Source organism: Aegilops tauschii, chromosome 7, assembly GCF_002575655.3.
Source record: "Aegilops tauschii subsp. strangulata cultivar AL8/78 chromosome 7, Aet v6.0, whole genome shotgun sequence".
In the NCBI taxonomy this organism is placed as follows: Eukaryota; Viridiplantae; Streptophyta; class Magnoliopsida; order Poales; family Poaceae; genus Aegilops; species Aegilops tauschii.
This window is the reverse complement of record NC_053041.3, coordinates 404,077,215-404,098,254: the sequence shown is the minus strand read 5'-3', so window position 1 is coordinate 404,098,254 and position 21,040 is coordinate 404,077,215. Positions and strand designations below refer to the sequence as shown.

The 21,040-nt window shown below is 42.4% G+C and overlaps 1 protein-coding gene across 1 annotated transcript; it reads left to right on the top strand.

Annotated features, from left to right (window-relative positions):
• Positions 1-18,166: 18,166 nt before the first annotated feature.
• On the top strand, positions 18,167-19,440 carry LOC109753226 (uncharacterized). The gene is made up of 4 exons (XM_020312145.4): positions 18,167-18,262; positions 18,348-18,449; positions 18,537-18,660; positions 19,122-19,440. The coding sequence occupies exons 2-4, from the start codon at positions 18,381-18,383 to the stop codon at positions 19,259-19,261; spliced, it is 333 nt and encodes a 110-aa protein (XP_020167734.1). The 5' UTR covers positions 18,167-18,262; positions 18,348-18,380; the 3' UTR covers positions 19,262-19,440.
• The last annotated feature ends 1,600 nt before the right edge of the window (positions 19,441-21,040 follow it).

Below are 21,040 nucleotides of genomic sequence, written 5' to 3'. Positions count from 1 at the left end.
TCCCCACACTCCTCCACGACATGTCCCATACGTCCACAGAAGTAACAGAAATCAGGAAGTTTTTCATAGAACACCGAATGTCTCTTCCTCTCCTTCAAGGTAATATGGACGAACCTTACTAATGGCAAAGATACATCACAAACACCCGAACCCTCAGGAAATTTGATGGGTTAATTCTCCCTTCATTCACCGTTACTGTGAACGGGGGTTCTCCTACCTTCTTTGCTACCTTCTCAGCCAATTCCTTCTTCCTCGTTAATCCGTCTGGCAATCCTTTTATCCTGGCCCACAATGGGTACATGTTCAGGTCATACTCCTCCACGTTAGAGAAGCCATCATATTCTACCAGCACCACCGGATCCCTCCTGAACTGCCAAGGACCCCCTTCCATTACCCTCTTCCAATCTCCCAAACAATGGCATTGAGCCAAGAACAAATTGGGTCCCTTGATGTTAAAAGTCACCCCTTGTGCACAAGCCCACGCATTCCTCATGGATTTTAGCAAGGAAGCATGACTAAACGGTCGCAGTGTATGAACCCTAAACAAAGCCATCCAGCGCACGTCCTTAACCAGCTCTGCAAATTCACCGGACAAATCTAGGTCTTCCTCCTCTTCTCCTTGAAGTTTAAGGTTTACAAACACATCTTCCAAATCACGATCTGGTTTGTACTGGCCCCAATTTGCCTCCGCCTCTTCCGCCTGATCTTCCATCGTCTCCCCTCCTCCGATCTTCCCCTTTGCATCATCGCCCTCCGCCGTCTCGCTCCCCAGGTTCAGCCCGCCACCCGCAGATGGCGCCCTAACCCTAGGTTCCCCTACTTCCGGCATCGCCAGCCCGTCGCGCCCCTCCTGACCTCCCCTGCCGTCCATGCACTTGCCGCCTTCCGCTTCTGCCATCCCCAACATGGGATCTGCACCGGAATCAGGTCTCGATCGATATGGTTTACGTGGATTTTGGTGTACTTCGGCGCCGCCGCCGAAGGAAGGGTTGGACCCTAGAGAAACCCTAGGGGAAAAACTGACTATTATGTATTGCGTGATGTTTGAATACCAATGCAAAACTTTGATGTGGCACCTTCCTCGGGAATCGGAAAGTCCCCATATGGAGCGAGGTTATGACACACACACACACACACATATCCCGCACCATCACCTCCACTCTGAGGCATGTCAAACTTTTTCTACAGTGAACATGTGACCAAAGGAGTGCCGTGTTAAAGTTAAAAAAACAAAGATCATTTGACCCGTTCAAATTTGAGCTACATGTGCACCAAAATGGATTGCAAAATCATATGTGTGTCCCTCGGTGCATGTTTCCCCGTGAAAGAAATTTCAAAACATTGAGAATATTGATTTTTAGAATTCAGTAAATCCAAAACTTAGTTGAAATTCATGAAACTTATCGTGGTGTCATACATGGACACCAGTAGACTGTGATATTGTAACTTTCGTCAAATTTGAGACAAGTTTTGATATAATCTACTTACAAACGGGAGATTGTTAATAATTGGAAACCAATATCTCATACGGAATATTTATTCGGACCGTGTGCGTTAGACCGTGCCATGCTTCAGTTAAGCAGTAAAGCGGCAGAATGAATCATCAAAAAAATACGTGCCACGTGTAAGGATGGCAATTTTACCTATGGACGTGGATACCCATGGATATCCAACCCGAATGGATAGGGTTTGGATATGCTTTTGTGCCCATGGGCGGCACCCAAACCCGACCCGATTCCTCATGGGTAGGGCATGTATATAATCTTGTACCCATGGGTATACCCAAACCCGACCTGATAGTATGAATTAATGGGTAAAAATTTGCTATCCCTATCCCACAGTAATATGTCCCACTGCAATTTTACACTTTGTTATCTAAAACATGCAAGAGAAATTGCACAATTCCCGCCGTAACTTTTATTAGTTGACATTCAATCCCCGCTGTAACATACTCCAATGCCCCTTCCCTTATTTTTATCTCCTCGTTAAATGACTCATCATTCTCATCTTGTAGAAAAATACTAAATTATATTAGGTTGTCAGTGGATGTTGATTTACGATAAATGAAGTCTAGTCTGCCACGAGGTGAAGAATGGAAGAGCTTATGTTAATAATGTGTTATGTCTTATGTATATGTCTTGAGAGGACCCAATGGATATCCATTGGGTATGGATATCCATCGGGTTTGGACATGGACACAATTTTTCACCCATGAATTTTTTCATGGGCGGTCAAAGATTGTCTTCATGGATATGGATTTGATATTGTTCAACCCGATCCAAACCCGACCCATTGCCATCTTTAGCCACGCGCCCCGTGTGGCGTGCGAGCAGGCATGAGTTGACGAGATGCATGCGAGCGGTCCGATGCGCAGGCAGATCGGGAGGCGTGTGTGCAGGAGTGTGAATTGACGGGAGGCGTTTTCGCTGCACAGTGTCACCGGGAGGTGTGCGAGTAGCTGTGTGAAATGATGGTATAGGAATGCCAGAAGTTCACCGCACAGGCTCACCGGGAAGCGAGACAACCTTTGACCGCCGCCCGCCTGGCTCCCACTGGTCCGTATTAATGGTGCGCCCGAGCGGTCGCACCCCCATTCTCGCCACACACACAATCCTCTCTCTCCGCCCGCATCCTCGACACCGCTCTTAGTCCTCAAAGTCGTCAGTGATGCCACCGGAGTGCCCCATCAGAGGGAGTAGTGACGTCGGGGCTGCGGGAGCACCGGAGCACGGCGCGAATATGGAGACAGAGGTTTCCGTCGCCGCCGACGAGGTGGAGAACGAGCCTGCCAACAAGCGGAGGCGGGTCGAGAAAGAACCGCAAGCGACTCCTGCAGGCCTAGACTTCATCAGCAGCCTCCCCGATGATATGTTGACAGTCATCATATCCCTCCTCCCAATCAAATATGGGGCGAGGACAACCGCCCTTTCCCGGCGGTGGCGCCCCCCTATGGCTCTCCACCCCTCTCAACCCCCTCGACGCCCACGAGCTCTGCCATGGCTATCGCAAAAGCTTGGATGCGTTCTCCCAGATCCTCGGTAGTCACCATGGCCCAATCAAAGGCCTTATCACGGGCAAGTTCCGCTCCAACGGCAAGGACCAAGCCAAGCCTGATGAGTGGTTCCGATCCCCCGCCCTAGATCAGCTCGAGGAGCTCAGTTTTAATGATGGGCATATGCGCTCGTTGCCAACTCCGCGCTCCGCTTCGCGCCCACACTGCGCCTCGCCAAGTTCATGAACTGCCATCCCCCTTAATGACACGCCTGCTCTTTTTCTACCACGACTGAAGCACCTCAAGCTCGTCGTCGTCTACATCCCAAAGGATGAGATGGAGCGCCTGCTCCGCGGCTGTACTGCACTCGAGTTCCTTCGTCTTGAGGCGATGAATTGGTCGAGTAGCTTCCACATCACCTACATGACTCTCCGGACTATTTATGTGTGTTGCTGGTGCTGCAACGAGAGATCACAAAAGGTGGACCACAATATGGTTATTGAGGACACACCTTCACTTGAGAGATTAATTGTAGTTGATCAACAAGGTCCAACAAGAATCAATGTCATTTCTGCGCCGAAATTGACAATGGTGGGCTACTCGTCTGTCAAATACTCCGAACTTGTTATTGGATCCACGCTCGTTCAGGTACAACAGTCGCCTTCTACCTCTCCTTCTTGATATCAACGTTATTTCTAATTTTGAAGATGTATGTTCGTGTGTCATCTAGAAAAGCTTCACCCAGATTCTGCACACAATGAAGGTCTTGGCACCAGAATCTATCGGCCCCAACCTGCACGAAGTTGTCAATTTTCTTAGATGCTTTCCATGCCTGAAGAAGTTGTATATCGAGGTGATGTTCCTTTCCTGTTAAATGTCAAACATAAGGGAGTTTAATGTTTGGCACCTTTTCCCAAGTTTACAATGACAATGTACTACGATTTCTGAAGGAATTTTGGAGGATTTCATGACATAAATCCCCCCACCCCATATTGGTTGCTTGATTCATATGGTTACAATCCATAAGTATTTCTCCTTTGGATTCATCTGTACTAGTTTTCTTAGGGAATTTTTCATCCACTCCAACCTCTTGTGAAGAAGGCTGCATTTTTCTAGATTGTAATCAAATGCCCATGAGATACAATATAACGACAATCACATCAAATGCCTAGATCTGCATCTCTCAAAAATTACTTTGAACTCCTACCGAGGGACCTTACCGGAGATTATATTCGCTGGGTTCTTTGTTGCCAGAGCAAGGGTGCTAAAGGTAATGAGGTTGAACATGCATTTATATAGAAAATATGAATGGTTTGTTGATTAGAGCCGGCAGCTACTGCAGAATGGAAGAGGCTCCAAAAAAGCTAAACTTCATATTGGAACTGCATATGACAGAGTAATTGGAAGTCATTGTGTCAACCCCATACATGACTTATCAACGGCTGATCCCTTTGAAGAAATGATGAGGTTTCGAAACCGGCCTTAGTATTGGTAATTTTAGTTTGAACCTCTCTTATATCCATGTTTAGCTGATCAGCACGGGCGTTTGCAACTGAATGAGCTGAATTTCATTTCTAATATCAGTTTGAACCTTGTAATCTTATGTAACTCTGGAATTTGAACCTTGTAATATTTCGGGCTTTTGTGGTACAATCATTGAAATGGCATCGTATAAGACTCGTATATTGATAGTACTATTTTGACCTTAATATGCGATAGACTTAGATTTTATTAACCATTCACGACCAGGGATCCAGCCGGAAGCAAAGCAATGGCAAACGTCATCGCAACAAGATGTAGATGATTAGATGCTCGTTTCTCCTAGTTTAGTATGCATGTAATTGCTTACTTTGGTGTGTGGAAATGTTATGTGTGTAGTCAATTATGTAATTGTATGCTTAATTTGGTTATGTAATGTTGTTCTTATAAGTATATATGTTGATGTTCTGTAGACAGAGCATATCACATCGCACACGGACCACACTAGGGAACCCGTCGGTCATGAATTCATCAATCGCAGACGGTTGTATACCCGCAAGCGTTTGCCCAGAACACACACGACTTATTCCATCACAAACAGCTCGGGTGGATCAACTGTATGCCACACATCACACACGCAACTAATATGATTCGTGCTTGATGTCTTCGACATCTCTCGCACGGTTCCTGTTATTTTGCCACGTATCACTGTGTCGGCCTCTGCTCGCGTCCCTCGGCGCGCTCTGCTCGCCGTTAGGCACCATGGCGCGCTCTGCTCGCGTACCTCCACGCGCTCGGCTTGTGGACAACTTTTCCTTGCATGTTCAACTGCTATATGCATATATGTGGTTACTCGTCGTTGAGGCGACCGTGGAGCGCTCTGCTCGCGTCCCTCGCGCGCTCTGCCAGCGGTTGGGGCCTGTGCACGATCATGTTCAGGGGCCCATATGCATGCGGTTGCGCCGCGCGTGTCGCCACGATACAGTTACATGCGACACGATGGAGTTACACGCTGCAATTTAGAACTGCCATCCGGGGTGCAGATATTCCAGGCCGTCCGGCTTCCCCATTAATTCCCGCGGCCATTATAACCTTAGTCTCTTCAACCTCTCGATCTCTCCCCACAACACAACAAGAACACCCACGACGACACATACAGAGAGGATATCTAGCGGCACTGCAATGGAGTTCGGCGAGCATAAAGTGGAGACCCACGTGAGGGAGATGGATCTCTCGGTGGTGTACACCAAAGACCCGGCCATGGTGGACGACTACATCAACACCGTGGAGCAGTTGCTTGCTCGAGACAAGTACAAGGTGGTCGGCATCGACCTCCAGTACACCGACGGTCATCCCGACAAAGATCAGAAGGTTGTCGTCGCCTAGTTGTGCGTGCACCATCATGTCCTCATCTTCCACTACTGCATGGCCACAGAGCCTTGCGACCGTTTCGCCAGGTTTGTCAACAGCACCGACTACAAGTTCGCTATGGTGGAAACCTGCAACGATGTAAAGGCGCTCAAGGTTACGGGCTTGGCATGCAAGAACCTTGTTGAAATCCATGAGCACTACAGGGTCTGGGGTAACACGAAGAAGGACTCCCTGGTTGAACTCGCCTCGGCCATCATCGACCCCTACTACGAAAAGATGAAGCAGGATGCCAAGAGAACAAATCCCATATCCTGGCACGGGGCCTGGAAGCGGCAACTGGATGAACCTCACTTCAGGTTCGCTGCCAAGAGCATGTACACATGCTACGAGATGCACAGGCGGATCGTTGACATGAGGAAATGCCTCGTTATCGAAATCGACGAGGCCGGATCGAGCCACAAGCAAAGCAGTAGCAGCAAGCGTCCCAAGAAGTAGATGATGATCAGATGATCGTTTATCCTAGTTAATTATGCATGTAATGTATAGTTGACTTTGGTGTGTGAAAAATGCCATGTGTGTAGTAGCCACCTATGTAATTATGCATGTAATAGTTTACTTTGGTGTGTGCAAATGTCATGTGTGTAGTAGCCACCTATGTAATTGGATGTTTAATTTGGCTATGCAACCATGTCCTTATAAGTGTGTTTAGCAACTAAAATTTTGCAAAATGCTTCCATGTCTGACCTATGTAATTGGATGTTTAATTTGGTTATGCAACCATGTCCTTATAAGTGTGTTTAGAAACTAAAATTGGATGTTTAATTTGGTGTGTGCAAATGCCACCTATATACACATAAATACTATTCTGATCACGGGATCAGAATATTACTCTAATCACAACATGAACTTCCTGAGTTACACAGCCTGAGCTTCCCTCTGTAGGAGCCCGACCTTCGGGCTATCTTCGCAACCGTGTCTTCCCAAGCGAATTATTCTGGTCAGTCGTGTTCTATATGATGTAAGTGTAATCTAGAAACGGTTTTTAGAAACTAAATGCCCGTTTTAAATAGGATTCTCGCTCGTTGGCCGATTCTGCTCTTGGGTCGTGATGAACTTCCATCTTTTGCAATTTTACTGCCTGAGTTGTTCGACCTGAACTTCCCTTGGTGAGAGATCGAACTTCCGCCAACATTGTCCAAATGGGGCTTGCGATATACCGTTGGAAAGCTATGGACACGAGTATCATGACCCAAGTTAATTTTTTATCAAAATGTAAGCGGTTTAAGAGCAGTTTTGAAAATCGTTTTTCTTCATACAGAAAACATGAATCGTATTTTCGATCGCATTTCTAAATCATTCATCGGAATGAGGCAAATAATATGGTCTTGGAAAGCTGCTGCAAAACCGCTCCTTCCACATGTTGAAAGTTTTCTCTAATTCCCTATGGTTAAAGAGTAATTTGGAAATTTTTAAAATTTCGCAAACCGAATAGCCGAGTTCATATTTTCGATGCCATTTCTAAACAGCTAATCCAATTGAGGCAAATGATATGGCATTGGAAAGCTTATGAAAATGCGCTACTTTTTCATGTTGAAAGTTTTTTCTAATTTTGAATGGTTTAAAAGTATTTTAGAAACGGTACAAGTTCCATCGAGTTCGTATTTTGGAGCTACTTTTTAACGGTACGTCCGAATGCAACAAATGATATGGCGTTGGAAAGCTTGAGGAAATGCGAAACTTTTTGGTATATATTGTTTCTCCCAATGCCTTACGGTTTTAAGTCAATTTTGAAAATGGCTAAAAACGTTGTTTGGCCGTAATTTCTACAAACTTTATCGAAATGGGGCAAATAATATACCGTTGAAAAGCTACGGAAAATGCAAAACTTTTTTCATGTAGATGGTTTTCTCTGATTCCTATCCGTTTTCAAGTAATTTTGAAAATGGAGAGATCATGCGTTCTGCCTTTATCGCGAAACAGATTCTTCGAAAATGCACCGCGTAAAGAACTTGAACTTCTCGGCATGTCTACTTGAACTTCACTCTGTTTTCCACGTGCTTTTTTTGCTCGTAGCTCTACATCCACTTACCGCAAGTGAGCAATTGATATACCGATAGAAAGCTGGTGTAAAACGCAACTTTCCCGTGTTGATCATTTTTTCATACTCGTGACGATTTTAAAAAAAATTCATCTAAAATTCATTCAGTGTAGTAGTTGAACTTCCTTCTGTTTTCATGTTGAACTTCTGTGACGTATTTTCGTTTATAATTTTCTCATCCATTCATCAGTGTTACACAAATGATATTCCTTTTGTACAAACCTCTCTCACAATAATTTTTTAATTTTCTCCGACCGAGGACTTGAACTTACACAAATGATATTCCTGCCATTTTTAAGTAAATTAGAAATATGATGAGATCATGATTTCTGCCTTCATCGCGAATGGAAATACACTGCGTGAAGTAGCTGAACTTCTCGGGCATGTCTGTTTGAACTTCACTCTATTTTTGACGTGCTGCTTTTGGCCCGTAACTCCCAAACCACTTACCAGAATTGAGAAAATGATACGCCGATGGAAAGCTGTTGAAAACACACAACTTTTTCGTGTTGATCAGTTTTTCATACTCGTGATGGTTCAAAAAGAATTTTTTGAATGCGTAAAAATGTGTTTTTAACAGTATACATAAAATTTTAAACCATTCATCGGAATATAGCATATAATATACCGTTGGAAGGCTTATAAATAGGAGCATCTTTTTCATGTAGACAGACGTTACAAATTTTTTTGCGTTTGAGAGCAGTTTTAAAAATGGCAAAAACAATGTCGTTTTTTGCCTGTTGTTTACATGTAATTGAAGGTCGGGTCTTGCACTAGAGATCTTGAACTTCACCGGGAGGAGGACGTGAACTTCTTGCAACAAACCTTTTAAGCTTTTTTGTTTTCTATTCTTATATTCCTATCAGAAAAGCAGTTCGTGTAGTAGTTGAACTCCCCGATATTTTCATCTTGAACTTTTGTCACGTATTTTTGTTCAACCTCTCTCACAAGAATTTTTGAACTATCTCGGGCCGAGCACTTGAACTTATAGCAACAAAAAAATTAGAAATGTGAAAATTGGAGGTTTTTTAGAAACATCGAACTTCTTCGTTATTTAATATTGAACTTATTTGTTTTATTCTTTATTAACTAGAAAAATCCGTTTTTTCAAATAAATATCAAACTACTCCGCTTTGTCCAATTGAACTTCTTGGTTTTATTCTCTATTAACATGAAAACCCGAGTTTTTCTATACATTGAACTACTCCGTTTTTCAAAATTGAACTTCTTAGTTTTAATGTTTAGTATATGGGAAAATCTTATTTTTGTTTATTTTAAGTTCTTGGTTTTAATCTTTAGTATTGCGGGCCCAAAATGACATTGTTTTTTGTTTTTGTTTTTTGAGCTTCTAAATCCTAGGTTTTAATATACTTTTCAACTTCTGTGTTATTTTAATTTGAACTTCACATTTTTTTTAAATAAACATGATTTTGACTATTTTTTAAATTTTTGATCTTTATGGTCGTTTTTTTAATAACAGCAGATATCTGAGTTTTTTTTAAAGGTAAAATCCTAGACTTTTTTTAATAAAAATCAAACCATTTTGTTATTTTATTTTGTATCTAGTTTTAAAAAAGGGAGAACATTTTTAAATTTTTTTATATTTTCCTTTTTATTTTAATTTGAACTTCATTTTATTCTTTAGTAACGAGAAAACATCTGAGTTTTCTTTAACCTTCGTACTTCTCTCTTATTTTACTTTAAACTTATTAGAAAAAAATATGGTTTTAAATAAGTAAACAACTTTCTAGGTTTTTAAATTTGAAATTCTAGATTCTTTGACCTTCTCGGTTATTTCAAATTGAACTTCTAGGGTTTTTAACACTACACTAGTGTAAAAACACTCTTATATTATGGGACGGTGAAATCATTTTTTTTATAAATATTGAACTACTTTGTTATTTTTATTTGAACTTCTAGAGTTTTTCTAGTCACGGGAAAATCTGTTATTTACAACTTTTTTTAAAAAATGACTTTCTTGGTTTTATTTTTAAGAGCTTTAGAGTTTTCCAGTACATCTTTTTCAGAAATGCACCTTTTTACTCTATGCGAACTTCAACTTTTTTTATACATGAACTTCATTATGAATTGACATTTTATTTCTGCACATGAATTTTATACACGAACTTTTTATAGTATTACATATTTTGACCTTTTTCATTTCTTATATTTGAATTTCTTTCTCTTTCTTTTATATACACAAAAAGAAAATAGAATCACCTATTCTTTGCACGACACAAACGGGCACAAACGGGAGTATACATGAGAGCACACACAAGACACACACACACGCACACACATGGGAGCTCACAACAGATACGCGAACACATGAGCATCTACACTGGGCACGCACACGCATGAGACAACACACTCAGCACCCACGCACCAACATGGTTATCTTTTTAATAATATTTAGTACTTCGTAATGCTCTTTTCGATTTTTGAACTTTTGTGGAAGTTTTCTTTGAACTTCTGAATGTCTTCATACAACCTCAAGACCAACAGGGTCCAATGTATGAATTTTCAATTATCTGAACTCTAAAGTATACTACTCCAGTTCCAGAGCAAACCTCCCATTCAGTTATCTGAATTTGGAGGACTTCCTGGTAGCCTCAATTTATTCATTTTGCAACAGAAAATAAAGATTTTTTATTGATTTTCAACTACACTATTTTTAAAATTTGAACTTCTTATCTTTTTAGCTTCCTTATTTCATTATTTAATAATTAGGACAATCTGAATTTTGTATAAACATCGATTTTTGCATGGTGTAAACCATGATGACGATGAGATGGTCGGCAAAGAAAGGCATTCCTTTTTCCATCGATCATTATTACAGAAGCAATTTAAAAAGAGAAAGGGGTATTTTCTTCAGCTTTTTACACTTTTGCATCATATTTCCCGCACCTCATTTCTTTAAATAGAACTGCTCGTATTTTTCAATTTGAACTTCTATAAAAGTTCAATTCCTTTTGGACATATGAACAAACAGTATCAATCACACAGCTACAACATTGGGGGGGGCATGCGAGCACATACACACATACGAACACACATGAGCACGCACACATCGAATTGAATCTGTTCTCAAAAAGCAAGAAATGTCGAACTGAAGCGGTGGTCAGGTCGAACTTCTCTCACTCAGCTTTGGCCAGGATGGCAGCAGGCGTGCGCGAGGTCGGAGGAGAGGAAGGAGCAACGGCGTTTGGTGCAGGTGGCGTAGCTGTTTGCGGACCGGCTGGAGCAGAGGAAGGAAGGGGTCCGGGGGAAGGAGGGCGCTTTGTAGCTCGAGATGCTCAGCTAGCTGGTGACCTTGGTAGGTGGATGCGACCGTATTCCAACGATGTTGCCCCGGCTCCTTCGTCAGCCATGGCGCGATCAGGTCGAGAGCCCGCGCTCCGGCAAGGGAGATGTAGAGAGGAGCACTGAAAATACCTGGAGAATGGAGAGATTGTTGCCGCGGCGGTTCTGTGCACCGACGGTTGGGTCGCACCCCGCGGCGCTGGGCATCGAGCAGAGACAGGGAGTGGCAGGTGGAGCTAGAAGCGGGGCGAGCAGAGGGATGCGTCGCCGGGGCGGGTGGATCCGGGAGGGGCTCCCATGGGGGTCGTTGCGTAGAGCGGTTTTCCGGTGAGTGAAGAGCGGTGAAGGATTCTCGCCGGATCCGGCAACCCCCGAGGTGCTCTGGTAGGTGGTGCGGCTATGCCTCTGCCGGATCCGTTGGGGGCGGGGGTGCGGCGCGTCACCGGTTGGGGTCGGGCCTGCGGCGTGTCGGCGGCTGGGGGCGGAGCATCCGTGTCGGCGGCGGATGGGGGCGGGGCGGCGGCGGTGTCTCCTAGTGGTGGTGGGTGCCGTGTTTGGATAGGGGAGGGCAGCGACGGGGTGGAGGGAGGGAGGGCGGCGGCAGGGTGGAGGGGAGGCCGGCCGCGCAGTGGAGGGGAGGGAGTCGGGGTGGAAGGCGATGGATCCAGGGGAAGTTTCCTTCTTTTTTCTCTGTCGCCGCCGGTTTCGGGAGTTCCGGAACGTCTTCGCCGCTAGGGTGCGCTGTGATCCAAATAACTATATATATATATATATGTTGTTCTGTATGCAATCCCAAAGCACAACACACACGTCTTATTAACAGCAATCGTCTGTGTTATTATCGACCTTCGCACACATTTCTGATTATATACCTATTTGCCGCGTATCACACACATCTTGTTAAATTGAACCGTTTATGTTCTCTTGGCTCAACGCAAACAGTTCATCCGAGTGAACTGTTTGCCCTCTATCGCACACATCTTGATCTAGCTGACCGTTTCTTTTGTTCCGCCTAATCACAAACAGTTCATCTGAGTGAACTATATATCGTATATCGCACACACATTCATCTGGCTACCCATTTCTGTTGTTCTGCCTCATCACAAACAGTTCATTATACTAAACTGTATGCCCTGCATCGCACACTCAACTAAAATCCAAAGTGTGTTTGATGTTTCTGCCATCGCAAACGTTTTGCATATTTTTTGATGGTTTTTTTACATCACCGTTTACGATTATTGCATCGCACACAGTTTCGTCGAAGAGTCTCTGATTGTAGTGCCGCGTTAGCAGCATCCTACAGTAGTGCATTCCTGCCAACAAACAAATCTACAGAGAACAAATCTGTTCTGACTGGCACTTACCCGTCTATTCAAGAAACTGATCCAAAAACTACACCTAGTTCTTCTATACAAAGCAATTTTCAAGATGACATCCCCTCTTTCAATGCAATAACTGATGGCCTACAAGATGCACCTGCACAACAAATGACTGGTTACCAAACCATAAGATATTCAGTCCGTAGTTCTTCCACATATATTGTTAACTCTGGCAGTAACTATCCAATGTTCTCCAATCACAAATCTCCATTTCTCTAAAGCAATAGTCCACCGAGGCCTTTCAACATCAACTATGGACAACCAGACAACAAATTTGGAACTCCACTCAACCATACAGGGGTGGTTAAACTTCTAGAAGACTTTGAAGCTGAATGCAAAAGAAATGACATTGAGGTAGGAAAGAAGAAGTTGTTTCAAAAGAATTGTTCAACGTCAGTTGTTCACCAGGTCCAAAACATGCAGTACCAACAAGTTATTTTCTCAGCACTGGATCAATCTGAATTCTACAAGACTATGACTGCAGCTCTACCACATTTAGACTCAAGACATATTTTTTACAATTTCTTAACTGCTTCAAGCAAAATGTTTTATCAAAGCCTTTCTCCTTCGTATGTTTTGCATCTTTTGCTACTAGTCATTCAAGAAACTTTTTTGTATTTATATCCAAACAACAGCCAAAGGATATTCAAAGTCAATGAAGTTTGGGTTGATTAGAAAACATTGACTGTTTCGTTGAGACTTGGGTGTTGGATGAGCGCTCATTCTTTGGATTATTACTCAAAAATACTCAATACGGACCAACTAATCCGTGGAAGACAATGGCTGATCCCCAACACTGATGTTATTAGACACATTGTCCAAAGAGAAGACATGGTATTTTCTATAAATTTTCCTCCCTGTTCACAATAATGATAAAACAGTAACACAAAAGATACAATCATCCAAGTTTTCTCACTCCACGTTGTAGGAATTACTCATGTGGCCTCTATTGGATCATTTAGATCCAATATGTAGAGACTTTTTAAGTGAAGCAAAAGTTGGCTTCAGTCTGGAAAAAAGCCAATTTCGCAAGTTCTCTAACTTGAAGAATCATACCCCATCAAAAAGCGTTTTACATAAAATGTATGAGTAAGACAGTATCTTTAACAAAAAAACTCTTTTATTCTTCTCTAGGTGCACTTACCTTGCTTTAAGGATAAGTAGTGATTGTAATTACCGCAAACCTAGAAACAGGGAGGTACTTTGATATTGTGAATCCTGACGGCTTTGGACATGATAAATTCACAACTATCATAAGCATTGTTGCCTACAAATTTAAGACATTCTTTGTCGTGACCGAACCAAACCGCATTCAACATTAAGGACTTCGACTACAAATTTGTTGAAGTACCTAGAACTCATTTCAGGTTAACTTCTATTCTTCGTCAAGTTTCTTTGGAATTTATTTTTCCTCATCTACGCCATTTTGAAATTATAGCTAGTTGAATTGCATTTAAATAATTACAAATTAAGATGATTGTCATTCTCTGCTCCATCCCCATGCATGATACTGGGGTTTTCCTCTTGCAAATTCTCAAAACCTACCACGAGATGGGAGTTTTAGGGTTCTTCTAATTACCAATTTTTTTCTAGATCTTAGAAGTACCACAGAAACAAAGAGTGAAACCCCACAAATACTACGGTTGCATACAGGTGGATTTGCAAGCTCTGCGTGAAATTTTCTTGTATGAGATAGAAACATATAGCAATAGTGAGGTTCAATTACCAATACCGAGGAACTTCCTTCAAAATCATGTCAGTTTTAAATCCTGTCCATTTTTTGTTGCTAAACAAATCCCTTTTAGATTCCATTCATCTCGGCTTTATTTAACAGGGAAGAGAAACCCTCACCACATCTTAAGAAAAGGTAAGGCGAATGGGGATCACCTTGCCGAAGGCCTCTTTGGGGAATCAACACATCAATACACTCCCCATTAACTTTAAATCGGTAAGCCACTGTGGAAACACACATCATAATCTTCTTAATCCAATTCTCCTCAAAGCCCAGCTTCGTCATCATCATTTCCAAGAAGGGACAATTGCATTTTTGCCCCTAGTTGGTTCCTACCCACGGGTTTTGCCCTTACTTTTCGAGCTTGCTCAGTTTTGCCCTTACTTTTTCCGTCGTGGTCCCTCGAATGCCCTTTGACCGTTTGACCAAAACTTTGAAAATTCATAACTAATTCATATGAACTCAGAAAAATGCAAATAAGATATTAAAATGTTCAGATAAACATTACCTTTATGTGCATATCATTTGCATTCAGGACAAAAGCACCCTTTAAACTACCTAAGGTAATTAATGTTATTAACATTATTAAAAATAAAAAGGTATAAACAATATTTTTTTCATGAGTAAAAATTACATGCAAATGTAAGTGATGTTTTCTGAACATCCAGATATCTTATTTTCATTTTTCCGAGTTCATATCATCATGTTATGAATGTTCTAACGACTTTGACCATTATTTGTAAACTTCATAACAAGTTGATACGAACTCAGAAAAATGCAAATAAGATATCAGGATGTTCATAAAACATCACCTACATTTGCATGTAATTTTTATTCATGAAAAAAATATTGTTTATACCTTTTTATTTTTAATAATGTTAATAACATTAACTACCTCAGGTAGTTTAAACGATGCTTTTGTCCTGAATGCAAATGATATGCACATAAAGGTAATGTTTATCTGAACATTCTGATATCTTATTTGCATTTTTCTGTGTTCATATGAATTAGTTATGAATTTTCAAAGTTTTGGTCAAACGGTCAAAGGGCATTCGAGGGACCTCGATGGAAAAAGTAAGGGCAAAACTGAGCAAGCTCGAAAAGTAAGGGCAAAACCCGTGGGTAGGAACCAACTAGGGGTAAAAATGCAATTGTCCCTTCCAAGAAACTCCACTTGACCCTATCATAGGCCTTGCTCATATCCAATCTTACAACTGCATACCCATCCTTTCCTCTCATTTTATTCTGCATATAATGCGTACACTCATAGGCTAACAAAATGTTATCTGTAATCAACCTTCCCGGTAAAAATGCACTTTGGTTAGGGGCAATGATTTTCGGAAGGTTTTGTTTCAACCTATTGGCAAGAACCTTGGACACTAGCTTATAGACCACGTTACAAAGACTGATGGGTCAACGATCTTTCATGCACTCCGGTTTTTTTTACTTTGGGGATCAACACTACACACATTTCATTCCACCCTCCTGGCATGTCTCCACCATTTAGAACATTAAGCACTCCCCCCCCCACCTTATCACCCACTATGTCCCAACACTTTCTATAGAAGATAGACGGCATACCATCTGGCCCCAGTGCTTTAAGATCACTGATACTCTGTAGTGCTTCAGACACTTCTTCCTCAGTATATGGCATATTGAGAGACTTGTTCATATGTGGCGTAACTTGTGAGACAACATGGCTTAGTAATTCACCCATTGTGGTACCTGCATGGGAGGTAAAGAGATTTTAAAAATAGTGAGTTACTGCTCCTTTCATGGCCTCACTCTCCTCCACCAAACTACCATCCTCCTTCAGCTTCCTGATATGATTTCTCCTCCTCCTCGCCGATGCCGCCGCATGATTTTTTTTTGTTTTTCAGTCACCTCCTTTCACCCATTGGACATGTGCTCTTTGCTTCCGGTACATCTCCCTTTGTTCTTCTAGTCCCCCAAGTTTAAATTTAAATACTTCCTCTCCTACATATCTCTAGCTCCTTTTTAGTTCTGCCGATTTTTTTCTAGATCACCAAGAATATTTTTGCTCCAGTCAACCACATGCCCCATCACTTCTTTCACCGCCCCGCCAAATCTTTCCCCTCTACCCGCGTACCTATATTCCATGCATTCTGGATCACCTCCCTACAACCCTCTTCCTCTAGCCAATTTGCCTCAAAGCGATGTGTCGAACTCCGAGCCGAATTCTGAACTAGTTTTGCTGCCCCTCCGTTTCCACAATGATCGGACGATGATCCGAGTGGCGTGGATCCCCATTGATCACTCTGAACCCAGGAAATCTGTCACACCATGTCGGCATCGCGACCGCTCTGCCCAATCTCTCTCTGATATAGTTTTCTGCAGTATGGTTATTATTTCGCCATGTGAACACATCTCCAACAAAACCCATGTCCTTCAACTCACAATTTTCTAACGCAGCCTTGAAACGATCCATACAGACTTGGGCTCTCGGTGCTCCTCCTTCCTTCTCCCATTGTATGCAAAACTTCATTAAAATCCATACAGACTTGGGCTCTGGCAACTTCTTTAAAAACGAACCGAAAGTACATCGTGAAACATTGCCAAATCCTATTTGGCGCCTTAAGCGCCCGATTTAGTTCATTTTACAATCGGGCGCATACCCCCTGCCTTCCTTCGCTACTAACGGGCCTGACCCACCCCCCTTTGGTTATATGTTTATACCCCTTTGGTTATATGTTTATAAGGCAAAAAAGGGCGCTGGAGGAGAATCAAACCTCGGACCTTCAACATCGAGGAACGATGCAATTACCACCGCGCCAGCTCTCCCACTGTAATATTTTACATCTTTTTCCTGCCTTTCTTCTTCCATCTTTCCTTTTTCCCTTTTTCCAAAGTTTATTTTTCAAATTCGAGAATTTTTCTTTTTCTTTGTGTTTTTTTCTGCAAAATGGATGAACATTTTTTGTTCAAATTCAATGACCTTTTTCCATTTTTGATGAACTTTTTTCAAAGTCGATGAACTTTTTGTAGAATTTGATGAACTATTTTCAAATTCGATGAACTTTTTTTAAATCCGACGAACTTTTTTCAAATCCGATGAACTTTTTTTATAATTCGATGAACTTTTTTCAAATCTGATGAACTTTTTTCAATTCTGGTGAACTTTTTTGAAATTTGATGAACTTTTTTCAAAACCGATGAACTTTTTTCAAAGTCGATGAACTTTTTTTAGAATTCGATGAACTTTTTTCAAATCTGATGAACTTTTTTTCAATTCTGGTGAACTTTTTTCAATTTTTTTTTTAAATTCGATGAACTTTTTTCAAAATCGATGAATTATTTGCCTAAAAAACTGTAGTACATACTGTAGTAAACCGGTTGGGTTTTTCTAAGAAAATCAGTACCTAATGTAGCAGTTTTTGGCGAGAGAAAAAAACGATCGAGCTGGGACCAGCGATCGAGCGGGAGCCAACGAAGGGAAGCGAAGAGGGAGCGATGGTTTAATGGGCCGGCCCAGAAGGAGGCGCGCGCGGGCGCCACGATCCCTTGCTGGCGCTGAAGGCGCTGACGAGGAGGACTCTGAAACATTAACGAAAGAGAAAACGATTCCGACAGTCGAACCATGGGCCGTCGTAGAAACAGCCCACAGAAGAATCCTGCAGGCGCCGCTTCTCGCCGATTAGGAGGAGTTCCAATCAAAGAGGCCCAGTTTTTCTACAGACCCAACACACATATGACGAAACAATGGGCCCATTTACCACATTGCACGGCATCCGCACAAAGGCCCATGCGACCGTTCAGTCCAGCCCAAACTTCTACCGCGAAACCCTAGTGCTCGGCACGAACCACCTATAAATTCCCATCCCACCGGGCCTCCCCAAACCCTAGAAGCCCCCTGCCTCCTGCGCCTCCACTTCCATCGCCTCCCCAAGGTAAGAGCCGCCCCCCCCCTCCCCTCCCCCCCCCCTGACGCTGCATCTAATCCCAATGCTTTTCTTCGTGTCTTTACTCTTGCAGATCGCAGATCCGCTCCGGTGAGAATCCGTCGCCATGTCTTCCAGCGAGGTCGCCTGCACCCTTGCCGCCCTCATCCTCCACGATGACGGGATCCCCATCACTGTAAGTTGTTCGTCTTTGTTCCTTCTCTTCTTTGCGCGATTCTTGGTCTGTTTCGTTGTCTGAGGGTTGTTGCTTGGCCCAACGCAGTCTGAGAAGATCGCGACGGTGGTGAAGGCTGCCGGAATCAAGGTTGAGGCCTACTGGCCCGCGCTCTTCGCCAAGCTCCTGGAGAAGAGGAGCGTCGATGACCTCATCCTTTCCGTCGGATCTGGTAAACCTCTCCCGCTCTCACTGTGTTATATTCCTCTGTAGTTTATCCAAGGCTTTGATTCACGTGGCCCGTTGTGTACTTCACAGTAGACATATCATATTGTTGCCACTGCCTCTAATTTATGGAACGTACTTTGATCTGCTGCTTGGTTAGTCTGTGCAATAAGAGAATCCATCGCTTCACTTAATGTTAGACAACTTATTATTAAATTGAAGGATGACTTCCTAGGCAGGACTTGTAGATGTACCTATGTTCTGTTTTCTGAATTTAATTTCACGTGTAAATTTTTTGTCATCCCTGTTTGACCAATCTCGAGCAGTGTAATAGTAGAGAATGAGTATGCTATTCGGGTTGATTGTAACTTATCATGAGCAGCAACAGGAGTGGTTCTATGCTTTGCATTTACGTGTACTGCTGCCTTTTATTTTGTCAATGTAGTAACGAATTTGATTCGTTTCCAGGTGGAGGTGGTGCTCCAGCTGCTGCTGCTGCTGCCCCGGCTGCTGGTGGTGCTGCTGCCGCTGAAGAGAAGAAAGAAGAGAAAAAGGAGGAGGCCAAGGAAGAGAGCGATGATGACATGGGCTTCAGCTTGTTTGACTAAGCAGTTCAATTCCAGCTCTCCTGTGGAATCTGCTATGCTAAAGATTACCTATCTTATGTGCTTTTAGGTTGAATTTTGCGGATTTGATATGTTATTCTGTTGAGACCTAAGTATCTGTGCAATGAGTACTGCAAACCACCTTGGGATGGTCTTTTTAGAATGAAAATGGTTCTACATTATGTGCCTTCAGCTTTAGTTTGGTGCTCGGTTGAAAAGCCATTGCTTGTTTTACCCTACTGATTGTGTCGTCACCAGCTTTTGATGCTCTGTGCTTGGTTTGACTGCTTTTTGAATCTGTCTGTTGATTAATTATATGGACCTAAATCTGCTAGTAATATCTGTTTCCATCTGTTTGTGTATGTCCAAGTCAGGTGTTTCTATTCTGTGGGTAAACGTATGAGGTACTGGAGCTTGCACGGTAATTTTGCAGCTTACGTAACAACTGCATTATATATGTTTGGGGGAGAAAAATTTAAGCTAGGTTTATAGTAAGTGTGCCATGGGTTTCATTCCTTTAGACCTTATTTTCCTATGAAATGTGAAAGATAGGAAGAATTCCTTTATAGAAATCTATAATAAGATTCCTCTAAACCAAAGGAGGTCTTTGAATCTCAACATGAGTAGATCGGCTTACCTTGAAATTTCATATGCTGATTTTACTTCAATTCTGTAACTAATTCTAAAATCCATGAAAATCCAGACTTGCGCCATGACAGACAAGTTTTGATTATGTAGATTCTGCTTGTTATAAAAAACCGAGTTTGTGATGATGTTTTTGCCATCTTGTAATATAGATCGATCTATATCTATGAATAAAAAGCAAACTACAAAAAAACCCGCGACTCTCTTCACATTTACAGACAACTAAAAAAGGAAGTCTCTGGAATAATCTGGCATGGTGGCCGCCTGCCGGCGCCGTCCATCCTCATGCCTCCGCCCAGTCCGACCATCAGTCACCACCACGCCTCACTTATTTTTTTATGAAATTTTTGAGATATTATTAGTTTTTACACGTGAGATTACTCCTGCATGGGTCAATTAAAAAAGGTATTTTGTAAAAAATGCATTTTAATATTCCGTGCAATGCATGAACATCTTGCTAGTTCATTCAGCTTTTTTTTTTCTGTTATGTACATCCTTCGCTCTTTCTTGGCTCACTCAGGTGGTCTAAAAATAAATAAAAAACCTTCAATGAAAGAGTTCACTTTTTTTTTGTTTTTCTCGAAAAATCTATTATAAAAGTTAACTGGAAGAACAAAGTATCTCAAACGCAATGAAAATTACCACATAAAGATTTCAAGACCACCGAACGACCATAAGAAACGAGCCAACGACGCACCATTGTCGTCGTCTCCCTGCCGAGGCCTGCTTGACCCGTCAAAGGCATTCAAAGAAGTGCTTCCATCCCGAGCGCCGTACCTGCGAGGACAAAAACTCTAACCTATACTACTAATCGGAGCGAAGGCATCGGTGTTTCCCTTCCTGCCACCGGCTGCCGGAGCGGCAGGCAACGGGGAGATGAATCCACCAACTTTTTTTTTAGTAACAAATGAACACACCAGCTCGTCGGTGAATTCTGGATGGGTAAGGGAAAGAAATGAGAGGAAGTCGCACCGGATTCAATCTTTTAAGAATGGAATATTCAAGGTTTGTACTTCCTCCGTTTCAAAATAGATGACCCAACTTTTTATTAAAATTAGTATAAAATTGAGTCATCTATTTTGAAACGGAGGGAGTAGTTCGGAAGATGTCTGGCTGGCTTGTCTTGCGTGGTAGTTT

Excerpts from the sequence above, each read along its gene's own strand:
- LOC109753226 (XM_020312145.4), top strand. The coding sequence starts at position 18,381 with ATGTCTTCCAGCGAGGTCGCCTGCACCCTTGCCGCCCTCATCCTCCAC. Across the intron at positions 18,450-18,536 it reads ATGACGGGATCCCCATCACT|TCTGAGAAGATCGCGACGGT; the intron begins GTAAGTTGTTCG and ends GGCCCAACGCAG. Across the intron at positions 18,661-19,121 it reads CATCCTTTCCGTCGGATCTG|GTGGAGGTGGTGCTCCAGCT; the intron begins GTAAACCTCTCC and ends ATTCGTTTCCAG.